The 21,831-nt window shown below is 38.0% G+C and overlaps 1 protein-coding gene across 1 annotated transcript in view; it reads left to right on the top strand.

The window, feature by feature from the left end:
- The window catches only part of CHM (CHM Rab escort protein), a 49,958-nt gene extending 28,594 nt beyond the window's left edge, over window positions 1-21,364 (top strand). The window contains exons 9-15 of the mRNA XM_014888312.2: window positions 5,315-5,392; window positions 10,183-10,287; window positions 10,894-10,957; window positions 11,534-11,630; window positions 13,895-13,987; window positions 16,454-16,623; window positions 19,315-21,364. Of these exons, the coding sequence (XP_014743798.2) occupies window positions 5,315-5,392; window positions 10,183-10,287; window positions 10,894-10,957; window positions 11,534-11,630; window positions 13,895-13,987; window positions 16,454-16,623; window positions 19,315-19,512 (805 nt within the window). The 3' untranslated portion in view covers window positions 19,513-21,364. The remainder of the gene's footprint in view (window positions 1-5,314; window positions 5,393-10,182; window positions 10,288-10,893; window positions 10,958-11,533; window positions 11,631-13,894; window positions 13,988-16,453; window positions 16,624-19,314) is intronic.
- Window positions 21,365-21,831: the final 467 nt, after the last annotated feature.

Below are 21,831 nucleotides of genomic sequence, written 5' to 3' on the forward strand. Positions count from 1 at the left end.
TTAAGTAGATGAAACTTGGAGAATACCTTCCTATTTTAGATTTTATCTTCTCAGTGAGTGTTTGCCAATTCTTTGTTTAAAAATTACTTGCAAACATGAGAGCTTCTTCTGCTCCTTGTTATTTCTCACTAGAAATTGTGTTCTGCAGGAGTTTTTACCTTGTGAAGGCTTTCAGCCATTAGAATCTATCATATGGGATGCTCTGAATCATGTGGATGTTGTCAAAGTGTATTGATTTCCCATCCCTAACTAGGCATGGAAAAGTTTTCAGTCAAGAAATTGTATTGAGGGGTCAGACTTACATTGTCCTGCTCTCATTCTTGATCATCTTGGTTCATTTTAAAAACGTATTTGGAACCTAAAATCACAAAATATAAATGCTATTTTGAGATGCTTTTTCAGGGTTTAATAATTAGGATAATGGTGATAATAGGAGGGAAATGTATCTTAATACATTATTTGGTGTTACCTCTTAGCAGTCCCTTAGCAAGGAGATTCCTCCCTGGTTGTGTGGGGATGTGCAGATTGTGTCTTGCAAGGTCTTCCTGAGAATTCTGACTCAAACCTAAATATTTGCAGCATTATCAGGAGACCTGTGGAAATGACATGATTGTTTATTTCTGGAGTAAATCTGAGATGAGGAGGCAAACTGCATTTAGCAGAGTCCTTTTTTATTAAACCAGAGAAAAGTAGCTTCCTAAACATGACAGAATTAGTAAAATAGCCCTTGAATTTTGTTGAGGGTTAAGAGACCTGGAATTTTTATGTCTTTTCTGGAGGCAGAGAACACATAAATGGGTTTTATAGATGAACTAATGTTTAGTGACTGGTTCTAGTGCCTGGGTTTTGTGCCTTGCCCTGCAGTCCTGCTCTCCCCAGCTTCTCTGTTGTGTAATTGCAGCTGAATGACCTTGGGTGAGGAGCAGCTGCTTCTCCAACCAGGTCCATGGGGTTTAGAGCCAGGTCCCATCCTTCCACCTGCCCCAGAGAGGAGCCTTGGGAGTGCCTCTGCACTTCCCTGCCCTCACAGCAACGCAGAAACAACTGGACTTTCCTATTTCCTTTTCTTTTTTTTTCCCTCTCCAGCTCTGTGGCAATTTCTTACACTTACCACAATTCTTTAACTGTAATTTCTAGGCCACTTAAACATATTGCCTGCTGGTTTCTTACCTGACCTTCATATAAATCATCTGTTTCTTGAATTTAGAATCCCAGAGAATGATTCTTAACCTTGATTCACTAAGAAGTGTTAATTGAATATCCTTGAAAAAAATAGGTTGATAATGTGGTTAATTTTAGGAAACAGCACTTTTCTATTGTGACAAGAGTCATCAGTAACATGGCACTTTTATCAGCAGTAAGCTGCTGGTACTGCAGTTGTTTAAATTACTACCAGCTGAAATGAAAAGACACATTAAACATGGTCTTATTTTTGTCAACAGAATTTCCTCAGGTTTAGAAACATCCGAAGAAATCTACACTGACACAAAGCAAGGCTGAAGCATAGAACACAGAAATATATGATGAATTAAGATTTTTATTTCATCATTATCTAACATTTGAACTTGGGAAATGGAATTGGAATCTTGGGCCTGTAAAAGGCAGCAGTGACTTCCCAAACCTCAAAACCTGTACATCACATAATAGGAACTCAAATGCTCATACTCCTGAAATAGTTACACTTCAGTGCAGTGTGGTCATTCAGAATCCATGGACAGTAAATACCAATCTATGCCAGACTCTGACAGAATAGACTTTAATTACCCCTATTTTGTAATTATGGAGAGAAGTGCACAGAGGGTCTATTTAGGGTCAGTGATAAGTAGATGGAGCTTTGTGCTCTAAACAAAACCAAGCACACCAGTTGTTTTCTTGTCTGTTTTACTGGCAGATACTGCATTCACTACTAGAACGTTTCACAGGATGTAAATGTATATTTCTATATATGCACTCTATATTCCATATAATAAAAAGGAGCAATTTCTTAGTTTTAAAAGTAAATTTGGTTCTTAAATCCCTAGAAAAGGTGTGAGATATCAAGCTTCCTAAAACATGACATATGACTGGGCTATTTTTATTTTTCTTAGCTATCCCTAACAGGGATGCTCTCTTATCCCTGGTGCTTTTTCCTGGAGCTGTCAGCACTGCTGCCTGCTGGGTGTCTCCCCATGAGAAGTTTGCTGGAGCTGAAGTGGGCCCAAGTCCTTGTTCTCCCCCTGCCACCCCAGCCTTGCCATTCCAGCTCCTCTTCCTGCAGCATTTCCCAGTCACAGCCTGTTTTTCCAGAAGAAAGGGGAGATCTGGGAAAGGAAATCATCTTACTGTTGGCTGCAGGCTTGAAATACCCTTTGTGAGTGAATGGAGTGCTGGTGGTTACTGCAGGAACTTTGTGACTGCTTTAGAGCAGTCATGTTGCTGATTGGATTTACACCATGGGCTGATTCTCTAATCTTACAGGACCTTTTTAAATTTCACAGGAATCATGAACACAGCCTGCAGGAAAAAGTGAAAATATTTGACTCTTCATCTGCTTCCTTAAGCATTTATGTCACATATTTTCCTTTCCATGGCTCTCCAAATGCCAGGACAGTTCGGGATGACATTGATTATTTTCTTCATTAGTTTTTTGGTGCTTTTTTTGGGGAGGGTGGGGAAGGATTTTTGGAGTTATCCAGGTGGATGCACACCCTGAGGTTTGACTTTGGTGTGGGAACCTTGTGTTGGGAAGATTAATTTCAATTTCTGTAGCTGTAGTGATTTGATTTGATTTCATTTGTTTTTAGAACACAGCAACATTGAAGGAAAGGCTGATGTTCTAGAGGCCTTTCAGGAAACAGAATTTAACATAAGAACCAGGTCACAGCTTGCTCTGTATGTAAAAATAAATTGAAAGAGGACAATTCATTATTTCAGCACTTGCCTTGTTTTTCTTTGATCTTTCTCCAAAGCTTGCAGTGCTGTACATGCAGTATTCAGCTTTAAGGAGAGAAGCAAGTAGTGTTTACTATAGAAAAAATGCACAGTTTAAAAATAGTCAAATTTTAAATTAATCACGACATGCTAGAAATAAAAACCTAGATTTTGGTGTAAAATTATTTGATACAGTTTTAGAATCCTTTCAGAGTGAACTAAGAGCTAAGAATGTAATTTGAGTGTGTTTGTGGTATCTCAGTGTTGGAAATCGAGATGTCAAATGGAGAGACATTCTATTTTTGTTCAATTAATATCACAGAGCATTACATCAAAGCAGTAAACTCCTCTTGTATCAACAGATGCAGCAACCCTGAAGCCTATTTTCTCTCTTGTTACATTAGTGTTTAATTAAAGAAAACAACTAGTTGGAGGCAGTTACTTTCTGTGAAATGTAATGAAGATTTATTTTGTAAGTGACCTTCACTGTATTAGCTGAATCAGTAATCAGTAAAATTAATAGAATAATCAAATTATATACAAACTCATAAATCACTGTGAATATCCTGTCAAAAAATGCAGCTTTTAATATGTCTTATTGTTTCACAGCTGTATTAAAAATTGCAGCTGCTGATTTCTGCCTCGATGGGGACTGAAATGGCATTTAAAGGCTGTGGATGATGGAGGGGCTACCAGGCCAAAAATTTTCACAACTGTTAATTTAGCTGTAATATGATTTGATGTCACCAGGGCAAAGTTGAAGCCAAGTACAGTGTTGTTGCTATCTTTCAGCAAAACTTGAATTATTGGTGGAGGCAGTCGCCAGTTAATTAGAGTAATATCAGTTTAAATGTCTGTCATTTAGGGTTAATGGTATCAAAGAGTTGCCTTGTACTTCAAGTGCAGTCAAATCATCTTGAATAGCCCATTGTATGAAAGTAATGCCAGCACAATGATTTCACTTTGTCATAAATTATTGGGGTGCCATTTAGTTTAATATTTCAGTTTCTGTATTTAAATAATTTTGGCAAGTTCTTCCTAACTCTGTCATTTTTCATGCTAGGCTGTTTTAATAGCTGTTTTGGCTGTGATTGTTTAGCAACATAATCAAAACTCCTTTCAATTTTCATTTTAAAAGAGAACTTTTCTGCTGGCCTATGAAAACAGGTCGTGCCCTCCCCCCCTGGATAGCAGGTTACTCTTGAAAAGAAGTAATTCACATTTTTGTGCAGCCAAGCAGCAAAGTTCTTTCAAAGCATGCTAGAAAAATAATGTGTATATATCAAAAACCCCTGGCTGTGGTTGAAGTCAAAGGAAGACTGTAATTAATGTTTTTAACTAAGGAATCCAGCTCTAGTTAAGTGAATAGTGCTATTCTTATATGCAAGATATGAAATAAACTCCTCTGAGTTTGTTTGAAAGATCCTGATAGCTGCTGTGTCAGGCAGGAAGCTGTGGATTGCAGGCAGCATTAGAGATAATAAACCCACAGCTCTACATTATCTAAAAATTCTTCAGTGGATGTTTAACCTTTGTGTCATCTTCAACCATCTCCAAACAGCCAAGGCTGGGAGTTTTGGGATGTATCTCTGGTTTTCTATGAGGAGCAGGGGTGTTTTTAGGGAACTGGATATCCCAGCATGTCCCATGGTACTCGGTGGTGCTGACAGCTCCTTGGGCTGCTGCCCTGGGAGTGCAGAGAGGGGCCTGGGGACACTGTGCCCCTGGCTGGGCTGCACCAGTCCTGCAGGTCAGAAGGGATTGTGGGGATGACTGTCTTTGAACTGATATTAGAATGACAAAATAATGCCATTTTGGGAGGTTTGCAAAGTGAAGGTTTTCCAAATTTATCATCTGTGAAGAGAGATCAAAACGCTTTCATTTCAAAATCACAGAATCACAGACTGGTTTGGCTTGGAAGAGACCTCAAAGCTCATCCAATGCCACCCCTGCTGTGGGCAGGGACACCTTCCACTGTCCCAGGCTGCTCCAAGCCCTGTCCAGCCTGGCCTTGGACACCACCAGGGATCCAGGGGCAGCCACAGCTGCTCTGGGCACCCTATGCCAGGGCCTGCCCACCCTCACAGGGAGCGATATCTTCCATATATCCAATCTAAACCTACCCTCCTTCAGTTTAAGGCTGTTCCCCTTGTCCTGTCCCTCCAACCCTTATTCCCAAGTCCCTCTCCAGCTCTCCTGGATCCCCTTTAGGCCCTGGAAGGGGCTCTGAGCTCTGCTTGGAGCCTTCTCCAGGTGAACACCCCCAGCTCTCCCAGCCTGGCTCCAACCCTGCTTCTCTTGAGGGGGTCCATCCTGTGAGTAAATCAGAGTTACCAACAGCTCAGAGCTTTGCCTTGCTGAGCCCTCAGGCTGATTGCAGTAACCTTTGTCCCCCCTGTTGCAGGCTGTGTGCTGTGTTTGGGGGGATCTACTGCCTCCGTCACGCCGTGCGCTGCCTGGTGCTGGACAGAGCCTCGGGAAGGTAAGGCTGACATCAGGAACCTTCTGTTCATACACAAAACACAGGTGAAAAATGTCTCAAGTCAATTTAAAAAAAAATGGTTCTTCCCAAATCCTCCTTGGTATTAATAACACATCAACCTTGATTAAAAGTAATTTGTGTATAGGTCCTCCAGAACAAGGAAAGTGGGTCTAGAATATAGAAACTAAATTAATTTCCCTGTGATATTACTACAGCTCCTGATCACCCAAGCTTGGAAGACAAATCATTTCAGCTGCCGGGGGGCTGGTGATGAGTGATGTTAGTTTTCCTTGTGGCCTTACCTACTCTAATTGATTTTCATCAGATGACAACAAAGCCCTCTGTTATTGCATTTTTAAAAATGGAGCTCACCTAAAGACTCATCAGATTAATCTTTGCTGATAATGCATGTCACTCGAAGAGAAAAGACTTTAATGAGTTTTTAGGTAGATTGTTGTCATAAACTATGCTGCCCTCTTATTCCAGAATAAATTCTTTTACAACAATATCAGGCCTGAAGGCAGGTTTAAAGTTGAACTAAGAAAAATCAACGCAGAGTTTTTTCCATAGAGGCATTTTTCACACCTCTGTAAATTGTCATATTTCTGTTATACACATTTTATCAGATATTAATGTAACTACAGACTTTGACTGCTTTAAAGAGTCTGTTTGCAGGTTAGTTTCTATGATTGAAAAGTTCAAGATGCTATGTAGAAAATTAATTTAGAAATGATGTAGTACTAATTTATTAGGAGAATAGGTAGTTAAATGAGGGGGTGGTGTGTTTACTTCCCTGTTGCTCTGCAATTCCTTAAGCACAATCCTTGTAGCTGCATTTGTCACAACATGGTTAGGTAGTAGCTGTTTACCCTGAAACTGGATAAACCCCAGATTTTACCTTTCTGCCAATTCCTGGAGATTCTGGAGTTCACTGCACAGTTGTAGACTTTGAGATATAAATGTTTCATCAGGTGTGTTGTTCCAAATGCATGATTCATATGCAAATTAAACGGTGCCCCTTGCAGAAACTGTAATTTATTTTAACACTGATTTGAATTGTAGGAACTTTTATATTACAATAATGTTTAAATACTTAAATTGCTCTTGCAAGGGGACAAAGCTTATAGTTGGTGGCAACTTCCAAACCCCACTCTGTGCAGATTTTAACTGGTCAGTGATAAGTGGTTGCCCCAGTTTCCAGCTTCTTTGCACATCCTGAAGACCTTTGAAATCAATGTTTTCTTTATAAGGTTATGTGTGTTCCAGAGGAGCTGGAGTGCTGCTTTTCCATTAACCTGCCTTTATGTTTTGATTATAAGTTCCACAAGGTTCAGCATAGCTGTCAGGAGTCTTTTTTTAGGCTGCTTTTGGGGTTCACTTGTGCCATTTTAGAATGATATATTTTTGAGGAGTGGAATTATTGAAATACTTCTAAAGATTTTACCAGACTTTAATTATTCCAAAACCATTGAGCTTTTAATAATGCTATTATCTGATAGTGAGTATGAAGAAGCACAACACATCCAAGATACCCATTTACTTTATCTTCTGTTTTGTTCTTGCTGTTATCTCCCTCCTCACTGTGTATTCCCTCCCTGCACCAGCTTGTATTTCCTCTTGACTTTGGGCTTCAGTGTTTTGCCTAATAAAAATCAGCTATCAAGTTGTTAATGAGGCTATTTATGAGTTACTGAGCTTTTGAGTCAACAGACCATTAATAGTAATTGGTAAGAGGCAAATTCATATCTGGTTGTCAGTGCAGTCTCTGTGCTTGCACAGGCAGCCTCCCCAGGTTACAAATGGCTCACTCAGCACTGCAGAGATGCATTGTGCAGTGGTCATTACCAGCTTATAGCTCCTTCCACAGCCCTCCAGGCTTCATCCATGCCTTAAGGCAGTGATTTTTGCTCTATTTTTAATATTCCTGCTTTAGTACACATAAAGAAAATCTATACTTCTGCCTACAGCCTTGATTTTCTTCTAAAACTTTTAGGTTAGAGTTTAATTAAAAGTCTCAAAAATCACCAAAGTTTATTCCAACTTTTTTCTACATGTGGCTAACATTGCTTTTTCACATTTTCCTATCCATGCCTGTATATACAGAGAACAGTATATTTCATACCCAGCTCTGCAATTATTTTTATCCTTTTTATAGTTTTTGAAAATAAGATTCAGGCAAGACAGTGTGAAAGATTAGAAATTTTAGACATCCCTATTTTAAGGTTTTGGTAATGCACTTGAAAAGATCTGGTTTCTATGTATTGTACCAGATCTGCTGTTTTAATAAGTTTGTAGAACATCCTGAGTTCTTGGTAGAACTGTTAGAAAATAAAAACCACATTGTGTTTCTGAGGCTGAGGAAAAAACCACATTGAATGTATGATAATGTTGTTGTTCTTGTGTGTTTATTGTATGTCACTTTCCTGGGTACATGTAAAATTACATCATAATGGTGGGCATTTGATATTGATCACACTTCACATATGTTTCCAATTGCATAATTCTGTCTCAAAATGGAAGAGCTGTGATAAATGGACATTTATACATCTGTGATAAAAAGATAGAGCAAACATGCAGTAATTTACATATCTGCTGAAATACTGCAGCCTGGCTTTGTCAGTGCTGCTGAGTCCATTTCAAGGATGTCGCCCTTAGTCCATTAGTTTGGATAATGAGCCCTATAAAGTACATTTATAACTCGTGGCACTGCAAGGAGATGGATTCTAATTTTCATCCTTTTATCCAGACACATTGAAAGAAGGTCAATGGAGGGTTCTCTGTGATTCATTGTCGCAACACAGATCAGATGACAGAGACCTGATAATGTCAGTGCACCAGTGTTTGCTGCATGTGGAAGCACTACTTGAAAGAAATTTTCTCAGCATCACCCTTTGAAGTGAAGTGGGACTGAAATGAAAAGCTCTCTCTCTCTCTCTCTTTCTCTCTCAGTTTAAAATCTTATCACACATATGACCTGCTGCTATTCCTGAACAAAGGAGAGGAAACAACACTTAGCTGGAAAATAAAATGTGTCGTTGCTTTCGCTGGCTTTGAGTGATGCAACATGACATTTAATCAACCTTTCCCCTTCCATAATGTTTGGGGGGTGGTGGGGAAATTGTTTCATAAACAATAAGAAAGGTTATAATTAGAAATGAGCTGCAGCAGCTCGACTTCCTTGTTTATTTGCAGTATTCAAATGAGAATTAGAGAATGAAATCACTGGGGTTAACAGTTGAGAAAAACTTGTTAAAGTTGCAAGTGAAACACACGTTGGATAGGATTTGAAACTGAAGAATGTTAGATGTTAAACAGTGCTTGTGCTGCTGTCAAGGAACCTGTTGGATTTGAAAATAGGAATATATGTAGGGGCCAGATACCTGAGAAGTCAGCATTAGAAGTCAGTGTTGCAAAAACATGTTTAATAGTCATAAACCTCTTACATTTACAGATGAGGACTGTGTGTGCACCCTTTTTCAGTTCTCATCTCAGGTTATAGGAACAACTGCTTTACCAGAGCTGCTGGGAGCTGATTGCTATTATTTATTTAGATTTGGGTTTGTAGATCATTATAATCACAGAAGCTGACAAATAGGTTTAAGTTAGAGAAATGTTCATTCCTAAGGCATAACTTACAAGTCAGATATTCCACAGATGAAGTTGCACTATGATAAAACTCAGGTAAATCTGTAAGTGAGCTCTGGCTCAGCATTGTGTTCCTTTGGATGTTTCCCTGTTCATGCACACATGTGTGAGAAAATTCACTGGTTTAAATCCTGTGTGTTAAACTGTTGAAGCCTTGATAAAGTCACTCAGGAGAGTTTAGTTTTTTAAAAGAGTAATTTTCATGTCCCAAGAAAAAGTTAAGTAAAGCTAATTTGCTTTATTTATTTATGCAGTAAATGTTCTGGTAGTGTAGAAGAGAACACAGATCATGGATGTAGAACAGCAGTAGAGGTTGCTTTAGTGAGTGTCTGTGTGCAGCCTCCCTTTTCTTTGTCTTATATATGATGTGGTTTCATATGTCATCTATAAGTGAAGTTTGTTCTTTCATAGGCAATTTTCCCCCTTAAAATCTGAAATTTGTGTTCTCATTTAAGCTCACTGAATGGGTTCATTTCTGTCGTTTGCATTTCTGTCCCACTTCTATTTCTGTCCTTGTTCTATGGAGAACATTTGTGTCATTCCTAAAACACCAGGACTTAGTTAATCCCTTTGTGTGTAACTTAGAGATAAAGGGTATATTTAGTCACAAACACAGCAACTCACTCTTGGAACAGTCTGATGCACTCATTTGCCAGGGAGCTTTCCCAAATGTCCTGAGTTAATTTGCTATTTAATTTGTCAAATATTATTGTCAAAATAAACTTGGGTTTGGTAAAGGTGTCTTTCTGAGAAAGAAACTGCCCTGAAATCGGGTAGTACCTACAAAATAATTCACAGGTTTATTTTTTTACATATTATGAGGTAAGAAATGTAGAACTAAATGCCAATGTTGTAAGCTTATATTTTCTGTAAAAAGTGACCAATTTATTAAGGTTGGGATATCGTTATCTGTATTGGCATTGCATGTGGAAAGCTGCATATACCAGATAAAATGTGTCAGTCTAGGATTTGGTGATCAGTTGAATTGGTTTAGGGGTTCACATGTTCAAAAATACATAGCTAAATTAATTGAAAGATACAAATATTGTGATGTATAAATCAATTTTAACTACTTATGCATGCTTTTGTTACCTTACATCAAAATTCCTTACTGTGATTTGTTTGTTTGTTTGTCTTTTAAACAGGTGCAAAGCTATTGTGGATCATTTTGGACAAAGAATAAATGCCAACTATTTTATTGTGGAAGACAGTTACCTCTCAGAGAGCACATGCACAAATGTGTGTTACAGGTATGTGGTAAAACAAAAACCACAATTTCTTTAAATAATGGTGTGTAAAATACCCTACAAGTTCAACTGAAGAGTTTGCTGTCCACTCCTTTATTTTTTGCAGTACAGCTCAGTTCTGTGCAAAGTATTTCTTTTTTATTAACTGCAGGATACACTGTGTACTTTCTATAGTCAGGTTTTCTTCAGTTGGCATTGAAATCATATTCCCCCTTTCCATAGGAAAAATCCAAGAGCTCTAAATATGTTAGGAATTTCATATTTGTTAGAATGTGTTTGAAAGGTGAAGGTGCCAGTTGCTGTCCTTGCTTTAAATTTAGTAAATTCAGCTTTAGAGGAGTACTAAAGTTGCCTGATTTCTGTGATGTGATTGCTGTTGCCAGAAGCACTGGGCATGCCCTGCCTGTGTGTCAGAGCAGGGATCACCCTGAGCACTGCAGGAGCACAAACTGCAGGTGCAATCAGAGTAATCAAGGTTATATACTGAAATGGCCCTGGTATTACCAAAACTATGATTCTAAATTGCTGTTTTTTACAGTTTTGTTTTGATTTTGCATAATTAAATTGATTATATAACTATTTTTACATCATTCTTTTATTTAATTGTAGGCAGATCTCCAGGGCAGTGCTCATTACAGATCAGTCTGTATTGAACACAGACTCAGAGCAGCAGGTACACACCAATTCTGTATCATTTGTCTCTTCTTAATATTTACTTGTTGGTAGGAATTAAGTCATTAATTCAGTTTTGTTTGTGCTTGAATCAAGATCTTTAGTCAGCTCTCTACTGGTGATTGTTTAATTAGTTTCACTGTCTATAAAACTATTAAAATTTTAGTTTGGTTTGGTTCAATGACTGGGATTTTCCTGTTTGGCTCACACTATAATTAATAGAACTGCTAAGCTGCTGTCTTTAATTTTAATTCTGCTTGCTTTTAATAAACTCTTACCCTTACTATTCTGTTAATTATTTCTCTTGTCCAATCTTTGTTCGAAGTTCCTTTGTTTTTTTTAAACATTTCTTTTTGCTGTTTGAAGTTCTCATTGTACACTTTATGATGCTTCTTTGGATCTGCTTTGTCAGTCTTTGCAGTCCTTAATTTTAGATTATATTAATCAGTGTTCTGTCCTAATAAACTAGAAAACCAAATGGTGTCGTTGCAGTTCCTTTGCACCTGCAGTGAGGATTGTGGTGCCACAATCCTCCAGGACACTCAGCTTTCCCTCAAGCTCTGTTTCTGCTCCCCAGGTTTCCATTCTGGCAGTGCCTCCCCTGGAGGGGGGCAGAGCAGCAGTTTGTGTCATCGAGCTCTGCTCCTCCACCATGACGTGCATGAAGGACACCTGTGAGTAAAGGAGGATTTCCCTGGTGGCTCTGGCAGCTCTGGAGCAGAACTGAAAATCTCTGTGTGTTGTTGCTCTGCTGCACAGAGCACGGGGAGCAGTGGCTTCCTGCCATCATGGAGCTTCATGGGCTCATTTTCACTGACACAGGAACAAATCCTCCTTCAGGAGATAAAAATCATGTTCCAAAGCACGTGATAATTTTATTTTTTTTTAAATGGGTTCCCTTAGCTGAACTGTTAAATGGAAATACCTAAAATACACTGTATTTGGGAGCTTTTTATCTTCTGAAAGGATTCTGTTGTTGGTATTTTATGTGAACTTGAAATAAATGAGCAATAAAATGCTCATTTTGGGTATTTATTAGACTAGAATTAGAGGTTTCTTTACCTAATTCTTTTTAACAAGAAATCAGTAGCTGCAATAATAACCAATTTATTTTGCTGTTTAATAGGCTTAAACTAAGTTCTTTGCATATGAAAGAAGAGTAAAGTAAATGATCAAGTCATTCAAAGTTATATTTCCTACTAAATAACAGTAAAAAAAAAAAGCTTTTAATTAATTAATTAATAACTTAGTGCCATAAAGCATATTGTTAATATTTATCATTTAAATATCTGATTTCTTTGTATTAAGGGTTCACAAAATATGTACAACAGGAAGTGAAACTAATGAAGGATTGATGTTGCATAGATCTAAAGTATTAGTTTCAGGAGGATTTTTATGGTGCTGAAATATTAAGGTTTCTGTTATTTACTTTTCTCCATAAATTCCTTTCATTCCAGAAGAGAAGGTACTGCCTTCCTTAATGAAATTTGTCTTCATATATTGAAATAATAAAGTTCTATATTAGGCATAGCTGAGTTCCAGTTATGGGACATATTTCATAATTTTTTAAAAAACTTTTACATCATTATCTCTAAATGGGTTTTAACCTGAATGATTTCTCCTTGGAACAATTATTTAAGATAAGTATACAAATACATCTACACTTTGATCACACTGCACCAATGACAGGCACATCATCTGTATTGCCACTTGAGTGGAACCAAACTCCTTCACTTGCCCTAAAAATGGAGGCTGTAATGATGAAATCAGGAACTGAGCTCATCGTTCTTCTTGCTGGGAGAATTACTTCAAGACAAATGTTGGCAACCACTGTAACTAATGCAGTTATACCTGAGTAAATCAAATATAATCAAAATATATACTGATGACTGGGACTCATGACCATAACCTTAAAGATAATAAAAAAGATTTTATAGAAAGTAAATGATGTGAACTTTAGTGATTTATAGCTGGGTTTTTTGAGGAAAGAATAGATTTTGTTACAGTGTTTGGGATTAGAAGCATCCTAGTTAAGATTAGGAGGAGACTTTGATTATCACCACCCTTTTCCTTATTTTAGTACATACTCCTTCAGACAGAAGGTTTGGTCTGGGTTGAATAAAAAAATGAATATTAATGTTTGAATAGAATCTGTATGTGTGCAACCTGAAAACAGAGGAGCGTGAAGGGTTAAATTTCTGTTCCTGATGGAATCAGGGTCAAGATCTGTGTCATGTACTGGAAAATAATGACAACAAATACAGCCAAGCTTCAGAGAGAAGAGACAAAGATGTCATCTAGATTTAAATAATACCAGAGCTGTGCACTGCTTTTAAATGGAAATTTACAGTCATGAAGAAAAAACTAATGAGTTTAAACTTTGTGCAATGTTAAATTCCTTCATGATTCTCTGATGGACACTCCTCTGGTTAGAAGTTACCAGGAGCAAATGAGTCCAGTAAGGGGTTCTATGATTAAGGTGAGGCTTTTAAATGAATGAAAGGCTGGAAAATCAGGTGGGGTCAAGCAGCTGGTTCTGGGTCTGAGCAGAGGCCAGTGGGACAGAAAAGGCTCAGGAGCTGCACCAGGTGATTGTCCAAGGAGGCAGCAACTGCAGAGTCTGCAAAACAGAACAGCTAAAGGAAGAGTTCAGCAATAGTTCCTCCCATCTAAGAAGGAGAGAAATAAAATGTTGGACCAAGGGTTGCTCTGTCATAGTGTATATCACAGAAGAGACTTAGAGAATTCTGAGGTGTTTCCAGAGAATCTCTGTGTGTGCTGCACATACACTGTCCATAGTACAGCACTTCCCTGGCTTAAAGGAAATGATTTGGTGAAGAATTGGGATTTCTAAAAGCTTGCTGTGCCTTATAAAAATTGTAAATGTTGTTTATCTGTCTGTGTGTTGGTGATTGGAATTTGTGTTCTGCTTTCCCAGATTTAGTCCATCTAACCTGTCCATCAACTAAAACTGCAAGGGAAGATTTAGAGCCTGTTGTACAGAAGTTATTTAATCTAAATACAGAAAAAGGTAAAAGATAAATAAATGAGATATTATGATACTATCTTGCATAAATATAATTTACTAAAGTAGCTGTTACTGACTTCATCTGTGGTTAACTTTAGTATCCAAGGGCATGACTGTAAGTGTCTGGGAGTTTCCTATTTTTCACACTTTCTTTTTTCCAGGAAACATATTTTGCTGTTCAGCACATCTTTGAAAGGTGCAGTAATGTAATGAAATATTTGTGAAATTTTGGAAGCTGCTTGGATTGTTCTTTTCTCTTATTCTTCTCAGGCTATTGCTCAGCCTCTTGTCTTCAAGTGTTTCTTTGTTTGCTGTTTGAGTTGAAATTCTCTAGATTCTGCTGTAAGCAGTGGAAGCATAAAGTTGTTCTCTATTGTTATCACAAAGATAGATTCCCAATAATTAACTACTTGGCCCTAAATTCAAGGAAACCTTGGCTACTTTTTTGAACTTTGGTCCTGAGATGGACAATTCCACACCCCAGAGGGAAGCAGCTGCTGATGGAGCAGTTGCTGCCTAGAATGGAATTGTTCCTGAAATACTTGGGATAATTCCACACAAGTTTTTGAAATTTAATCCTGAGATCTTGAATGTAACCATATTTGGATCATTTGAATCTAACCATGTGGTAGATGCTCACAGAGTGGCTGATGTGCATATGGGAGATGCTGCTGTGTTCTACCCCTGGCAAAAGCAGTTTAAATGCAGTGTGCCCATGCTGCAAGGCAGTAAATCCCACTTCTCTGAGAGAAAGCAGTGCTCAGCTCCCAGTGACAGGGCTTCTGTTGGTATAAATGCAAGTTACTAACTGAGATGTGGGAGTACTTTAAAAACAGTCATTATTGGTTTGTTTGTAATATTTAGAAAACACCTTGGCTTTGTAAATAGAAAACTTTATTAGACTGGAGAGTTGCAAACATTTCTCATCTTTATATGTGTTAACTTAAAGCCTGCTTATTTCACCTTTTAATATTTAACTTCTATCTTCAATTTTCAAGACAGTGCCATGTCTTTCAAAGACCTGGTGGAGAGAAGATCAGCTTAGTGTCTTCTAATCATTTGGGGAGGAGTAGCATTAATCTTAATGTTTGAAGTGATCCAGTTTCGAAATGATAGATTGTTTAGAAGCTGACTGAAATTCTTCTGTAGGAACTCTGTGATCATAGGGGTCCTCAGGTGCACTGAGGCACTGAAAAGCCAGTTTTCCCTGACACATAGGCCTTTTTATCATCAGGATGAGGTAGTGGTCGTATTTTAATTAAAATGTCAGAACAAATACTGTTGGAGTTATTGAAAATGAATCACCAGATAAAGTGAGCACTGGGCCATGGCAGGTCAAAGAGGCAAAGTCACCTGGAGAAGAGGACTCCATTCATTTTCCTGCCTAAATGAGGAAGAAGTAACTTTTATGAGCAATGTGAACTTTTAAATATATTAAAGAGCATCTTGCCCTGTATTAAGGCTCAGACTTTCACAGGCTGATGAATTTAATTTATATTTCAAACTGTATACTATGGGTAGCACCTATTTTTTTAAACTATTTGACAGTTACAAAAAGATACTGAAGGAATAGCACAGATTTATCTCTTTTTTTGTAATTCAACTGCTTTAAAATATTGTTTTGAATGCCATAGTTATCAAGAAGTTTCTTCCTTGGAAAGAAGTAAATCTCACAAGGTCTTTTACAAGCTTCATTTACTTTAGAGGAGGTAAAATACAAGAAAGGGGACAGCAAATATTCCAAACAAATAGTATCTATTAAGCTCAGAATCTGTGTTGTGTATTCCTCCATTGCATTGTGCAGTGTGAAAAAGTGACCTTCATCTTCCCAGAGTTTTTTCTGCCTGTGTGCAGGAGGAATGTGCAAAGTACAGCAGGGAGGAACAGATTATGAGCAAAGAAGTTGAGTTTGTGATAATTTTGTATTCTTGATGAGTGTTGCAGCACAGTACAACCCTCAGTAAGTGTAGAGAAATCCAAATTGGTCACTTACTTTCATTTAGCAGCACTGCCACAATTAGAGATTCTATGTACAAGGATAAAATATGAAACTAGGGGAAGAAATGACACATCAGAAATATCTGTGCACAAGGAATGCAATGCCTTGGAGCTGGCAGAGCCCAGGGAGGACTTGCTCAGTCTGTGTGCTCTGGGAGTTTATCCCCAGTGAAGGAGATAATGTGAGAGGTTTAAATTTAAACCAGACTTTTTGGTAAGGTGCTGGCAGTGATAACTGCTGCTGGTGTGGTGGAGGGTGTGCAGAGAGAGGAGAGTTTGCATAGCTGTGTTTGGAGAGGAAAGGGAAACAATGGTGAAGGAGAATCTCAGAAATTTAAATCATTAGCTTTTTGAAGAACAAAAATACTTCATTATAGTAATTCCGTGGTAAAAATTTGATTTCCAGTATGCTAGATTATATTTCTACCTTATCACACAAAACACTGATTATTGCAAACACTCCCTTTTCAGAGACTGAAAATGAAGAACTGGAGAAGAAGCCCAGAGTCCTCTGGGCAGTCTACTTCAACATGAGAGATTCTTCAGGAGTTGAGAAGAGTTCCTATGCTGGCTTACCCTCCAACGTTTATGTCTGCTCTGGGCCTGACTCTGCTTTAGGAAACGACTGTGCTGTCAAACAGGTTGGGCAGAGCAGATTTTGGTTGCAGAACTTGAATTTTAAAGAAATAAGTCCAATACAGTCGTGGTTATTCTGCTATACAAAAATATACATGGTAACTCTGCTTAACTATAAAACTAGGTAAATGGAGAGGTCAGAAGATAGTCACAATCTTTTACCTGGATGGTAAAGGAGGAGATACAGTAGAAATCAAAGCCAGAAAATTCTGTTTGCAGTTCAAGTTGGAAGGATCATCAAAGAAGTTTAGGACATAGTCCCAAACCAGAAACTTACTGGGGAAAAGCCCAGCACAGTTCCTAATGTGGTAGATTGGGCCTCCTGCCTCAGTTTGCCTTCTCTTTGCCTTGGTATCTATCTCTGTAATAAAGAATTTTCCTTTCAGAGATCCTCTGGGTAAGGAAGGTACAAATTCTTGGGCAGATTAACCCCAGCAGCCCCTGTGGGGTCAGGACACTTCCAGAGACAGGAGGAACACTTGACAGCTTTGGAGGGCCAAGTGTCACTGGGCATTTTTAAAGCTGTGCTTTTAATGGCCATGTTCAGACAATGTGCATGCCATCTTCTAGCCAGTTGCAGGATTTTTTATGACTAAGTCATAAACCTCTTAAAAATAAGATTCTGAAGTGGGAAGGCTGACATAGCCTGAACTGCAGGGTCAGAACAGTGTCATTAAGGGCTAATAGTAACCTTCATTTTGTTTTACAAGGCAATAATTTGCCTCTCAGAGGGATAAAGAACTGTAAAGACAAAAAATCAAGACAATTATTATGGTAGCAGTTTTAAATGGTAAATTAGTTCCTTTCTAAATTTGATTTTTTCAAACTGTTGTTTAAAACAGGGTATGTTAAAAACCGGTTGAATACACTTAAACCCCACCTGTTTCTGATTCTAACATTTCTAGCATTCAGGTTTTCTTCTCTTAAGAGCTTTTCTTCTTACCAATGAACAATGATGGGATAGATCAGCCCCTGGTTAAATATTCTTGGTGCTGTAGTTCAGCCTTTGTGTTCAAACTGTTGGCCATCAGTGAGAGAGATGCTAAGCAGATCTCTGAGGAGGAACCATCAAGAGCCTAAATCACTGCCTTTTATAGTGAGAGAGGCTATGGGTTTTTTTAAGAAAATAGAGAGAGGCTGCATTTTTTTGAACCTGATTTAAATTTTGAAACAAATGGTCACAAGTTAAAGTGGAAAATATATCAGTGTAAACATATTTATAATTCGAAGTAGTGTGTGAGAGCAAAGTGAAGAATAGGGCTGAAGATGAAGCAGGAGTCACACCATGCAGAGGAGGGAAATATCTGTAAGTTGGTGTGTCTTCCAATCCCAAATCACTCTCACCCTCCTAGGAATGGGGTGGGACTCTCCAAACAGGAGATATTTGCCAACTCATGGATCAGAACAGCTTAAAAAAACACAGTGTGTGTATTAGTGTTGAAGATAGCTTGGAAAATTATATCTGATTTCTTTAATCATTTGAGATTAGTGTTTTAGTGATACTTGCTGTGATTTATTTCTTCATTACCATCAGTATTTCTGAATTGTGATTGTCATGCTGTGATTGCACTGCTGATACATGATTAGGAAGGCAAGACAACATCTCTTACAGACAACTCTCCATCTACACCTCACACACAAATTACTGCTCTCTTGTTTTGTTGTAATTCTGTGTTCAGTTCCTGGTGTGATACTGAATTAATGCTGATGGTTGCATTTATTTGCCCTGAGGACAGGCTAAATGAGATGAAGATGCCATTTATGTTCCATTCAAACCCTGTTTGTGTGGATCCAGTAAAGCATCTGGCTTCCAGTTTTCTGTATTTTCACTGCTGCAGCCTGACATGAATTATTATGAGCTAAAGTAATATATACCCTGACATATTTCAGACTTCTGAGGCATCTTCGTGGTCATGAGAGGATGTACTAAAACTGTCAGGCCAATATTTGTCCTTTAACCTGTTTATTTTCTATATCTGGAAGGATTTCAGAGTTAATCAAGTGTTATTAGTTTGGTTGTGGTCCCTGTAAAAGTTGCTGTGAAAGTCCACACAAGTAAAAAATGCAGCAAAACAGGAACAGAATTTAGTTTTATTCAACTCCAAATTACTGGAGTTGCAGTGCAAGAGCCCTTGCATGCCTGTGCCTTAATGCTGGACTCAACTGGACACACATTTCTCAGCTGATGCACTAAATATTGAAGGAACTATTGTCTACCTTAATTACTTACATTACATATCAAAGAGTTATAATGAAAGAGTTGTTAAATTATTATTGTTTATTCTGTATTGCTGGGTTTCCTTGTTACATACAATGGATCCCTCTCTCTGGAAAGAGCCAAGATCTTTCCCATGCTTTGCCTTGGACTGCAGCTAAGGATAGTTGAATAGTGCAAAAGATCAGTTGACTTAAAAAATAATCCTCTTTTCTTGTTCTCAGCACAACATAGAATGACCAGCATTTTTTACAAAGCCCCATGCTGTGACTTCCTAGTAGAACAATGTAAAAAGATAAATTGCTTTTTCTCTTTCGAGGTCTGCAAGAAGGGATGGATTTCCCATGTGTTTACAATACTGTCAAAGTACTAAATCACCACTGATTGGAAAGAACGGAGGTTAATCTTAAATATCTGTAAAATATTGCCTCAGGGTGTTACATTTCAAGGTAAAGTTTATGTTATTCTTTTTCCTGAATAGGCTGAGACTATTTTCCGAGAAATGTTTCCAACAGAGGAATTTTGCCCCCCACCACCGAATCCAGAAGATATTATTTATGATGAAGATGAGATTGAACCAGAAGAGTCTGGATTGAATAATTCACCAGAGACAAAGCCTGAATCCTCAGCTGAGGAGAGCAATAGTGGAGATGGTGCTGCTGTTACAAAGGAAGAGTGAATGAATGAATGAATGAATGAATGAATGAATGAATGAATGAATGAATGAACAGTGTTCTCTTAGGAGGAGGTTGACCCAAACTAGGACATAAGGGAGGAAGAGTAAGAAAAAGGTTTAAAACCCCAGAGATGTGTTATTTGCCATTGCCTTACTTCCCTTAGCTTGGATCATCTTCTTAAAGTAGTTTCATTGATAGCTGAGGCACTTCTAAACAGTCATAGGTCCACCAGAGTCAGTGGGGTTTGTAGCTAAACAAAAAAAATACAGAATGAAGCATCTGAACTGAAAGTGCTAAAATAGGATTCACGATTTATTGAGATGATTTGGTTTTGTTTTACATCTTGGAAATAATCCTTCATGTTTTAAAGAGGGAACAAGTCAAAACTAAGCAAAAGAAAAAAGTGCAAGTTTGTTTACCAGTTAGAAGATGATGTCTACTAAAAATCCTTGGATCTCTGCTAATTAAGCAGCTGAAGGTGAGGCTCACCATCTGTCCTTCACAGTGGTCTTCTGAATGGAGTTCAAAGGCAATAATACTGACAGTTCTGGAGTGCCTTTATTGTATGGTTTTGAAACTGATGCCATAATCAAGCAGGAAATGTAATCCAGAAGATGTTCCTCACATGGAACTATTTTACATTCAGTTTTTTTTAGTAAGACCTAACAGATGACACATTTTCACTCGTGACTTCATTTACTAGAGTCAGGAAAATGGCAGAGTTTAAACTTCATGCCAGATTTCCTAGCAAAATTCAAAGTCATAAGTGGAGCATTCCAGTTACTAGTCTCCCTGGATTTGTTGCACTGTTTGGTCCTTTAGTAAGCCAGTAGTTATTTTTTGAAGTTTGGTGTCTGAGAAGTTTAAATGACCATCAACTGAGGGGGTTTGTGGTAGAGAGAATGTTCAACTGATAATTCCAAAGGTTTGTATTGATCCCAGTTAACAGGATTAAAATTAGTGTGATTGCTGTAAACTATGCATTTTGTAATGATAAATCATGAAGCATTTATACAATAAAATTTATTGAACTATTTATAAACCTGGTTTGTATGAAAAAACTGCAAAATGAGAAGGCTGTTGTAAATGACCCTGTTAAACTTGCACTTATTCTGAACCATGCTTGAAATCAGATGTGAAAAGTAGTTGTCATATATTTAAAGATTTACTTTAAAATGCACACCCAGTAGATCTCTAGAGTTGGTGACTTGGGGTTTAAACTTCTTCATGAAGGTGGAGTCAGTTCCAGCAGTGCTTAAATACTGTAAGTAAATAAAATATTTAAAAATGCCATTGAGTGATGAACATAGAGCTCTGCCTGGCCATGCCACAGCCAGGCTCCTGTACAGTCCCGTGGTGCCTGTGCCTGCCCTGAACCTGGCTCCAGGCCAGAAAGGGGAATTTATTTATTTTTTTACAGCATAACTGATACTGTTCTCTTTGTCCTGCATCGTGTCCACTGTCCAGTTTGCATTTCAGGGTTAGTGTTTGCACCCTTTGTTGGATAGGTACTGGTGTGTGTGTGCATAATCCCAAAGTCCTCAGAAAAATACGTGGCTGGAATGTTCCCAGTGTTCCACAGCTGTAACCTCTGGATGCTTGTGATTGAGCAGTTATTTATATATATATAAATATATCTATTAATAAGCAGGCTGCCTCTTCATTTAGCTGTAATTTCTCTGTGTATTGGGAAGCATGAGTGTATGGTGATTGTATTTAACATCTGCAGATCTGTAAAAGAGCTGAGTGGAGGGACCTGTCCCTCTTTGTCTCTCAAATACAGGGATCATAGTTGAATCTCTTATCTATGTTTACAAAGAAATAGCTTGATGAAAATTAAAGGTTTGCTTGCAAGTGCATTGTCCTGTGTTTTCTTTCAACTTTTTCTCAAAGAAAACCAGTTCATTTTAACTGGGGTTTCCTGAGAATTCTCTTGGCTGCTTCCAGCACGGGGACACCTGTAATTGCCAATGTGGGTACCTGTGTTTATCTCAATTCATGTCTGAGTGCTCGTGTCCATGTGAAGGCAGGTTTGGAAAGAGTGCAGATTTGATTTGAGATCCAATGCAATGATGCACACGTTGGAGGCTATGACTTTACACTACATTGATTGCTTAAAAACTGTTTTCATGTCTCTTTCATAGGGTGAATGGAAACATTAAATGTTTTTCCTATGGTACTTGAGTACCCAATAGCTCACTTGCAGGAGCAGTAGATCAGACTGTTGATGTTGGTATTTTACAGAAATCATACTCTGAACTGCATTTTGTTCTGTCTTTAAATGATGTAAGCATGCAAAGTGAGGATTAGGCTTATTTGAA

The sequence above is a fragment of the Sturnus vulgaris genome, chromosome 14, assembly GCF_052056855.1.
Source record: "Sturnus vulgaris isolate bStuVul1 chromosome 14, bStuVul1.hap1, whole genome shotgun sequence".
Classification (NCBI taxonomy): domain Eukaryota; kingdom Metazoa; phylum Chordata; class Aves; order Passeriformes; family Sturnidae; genus Sturnus; species Sturnus vulgaris.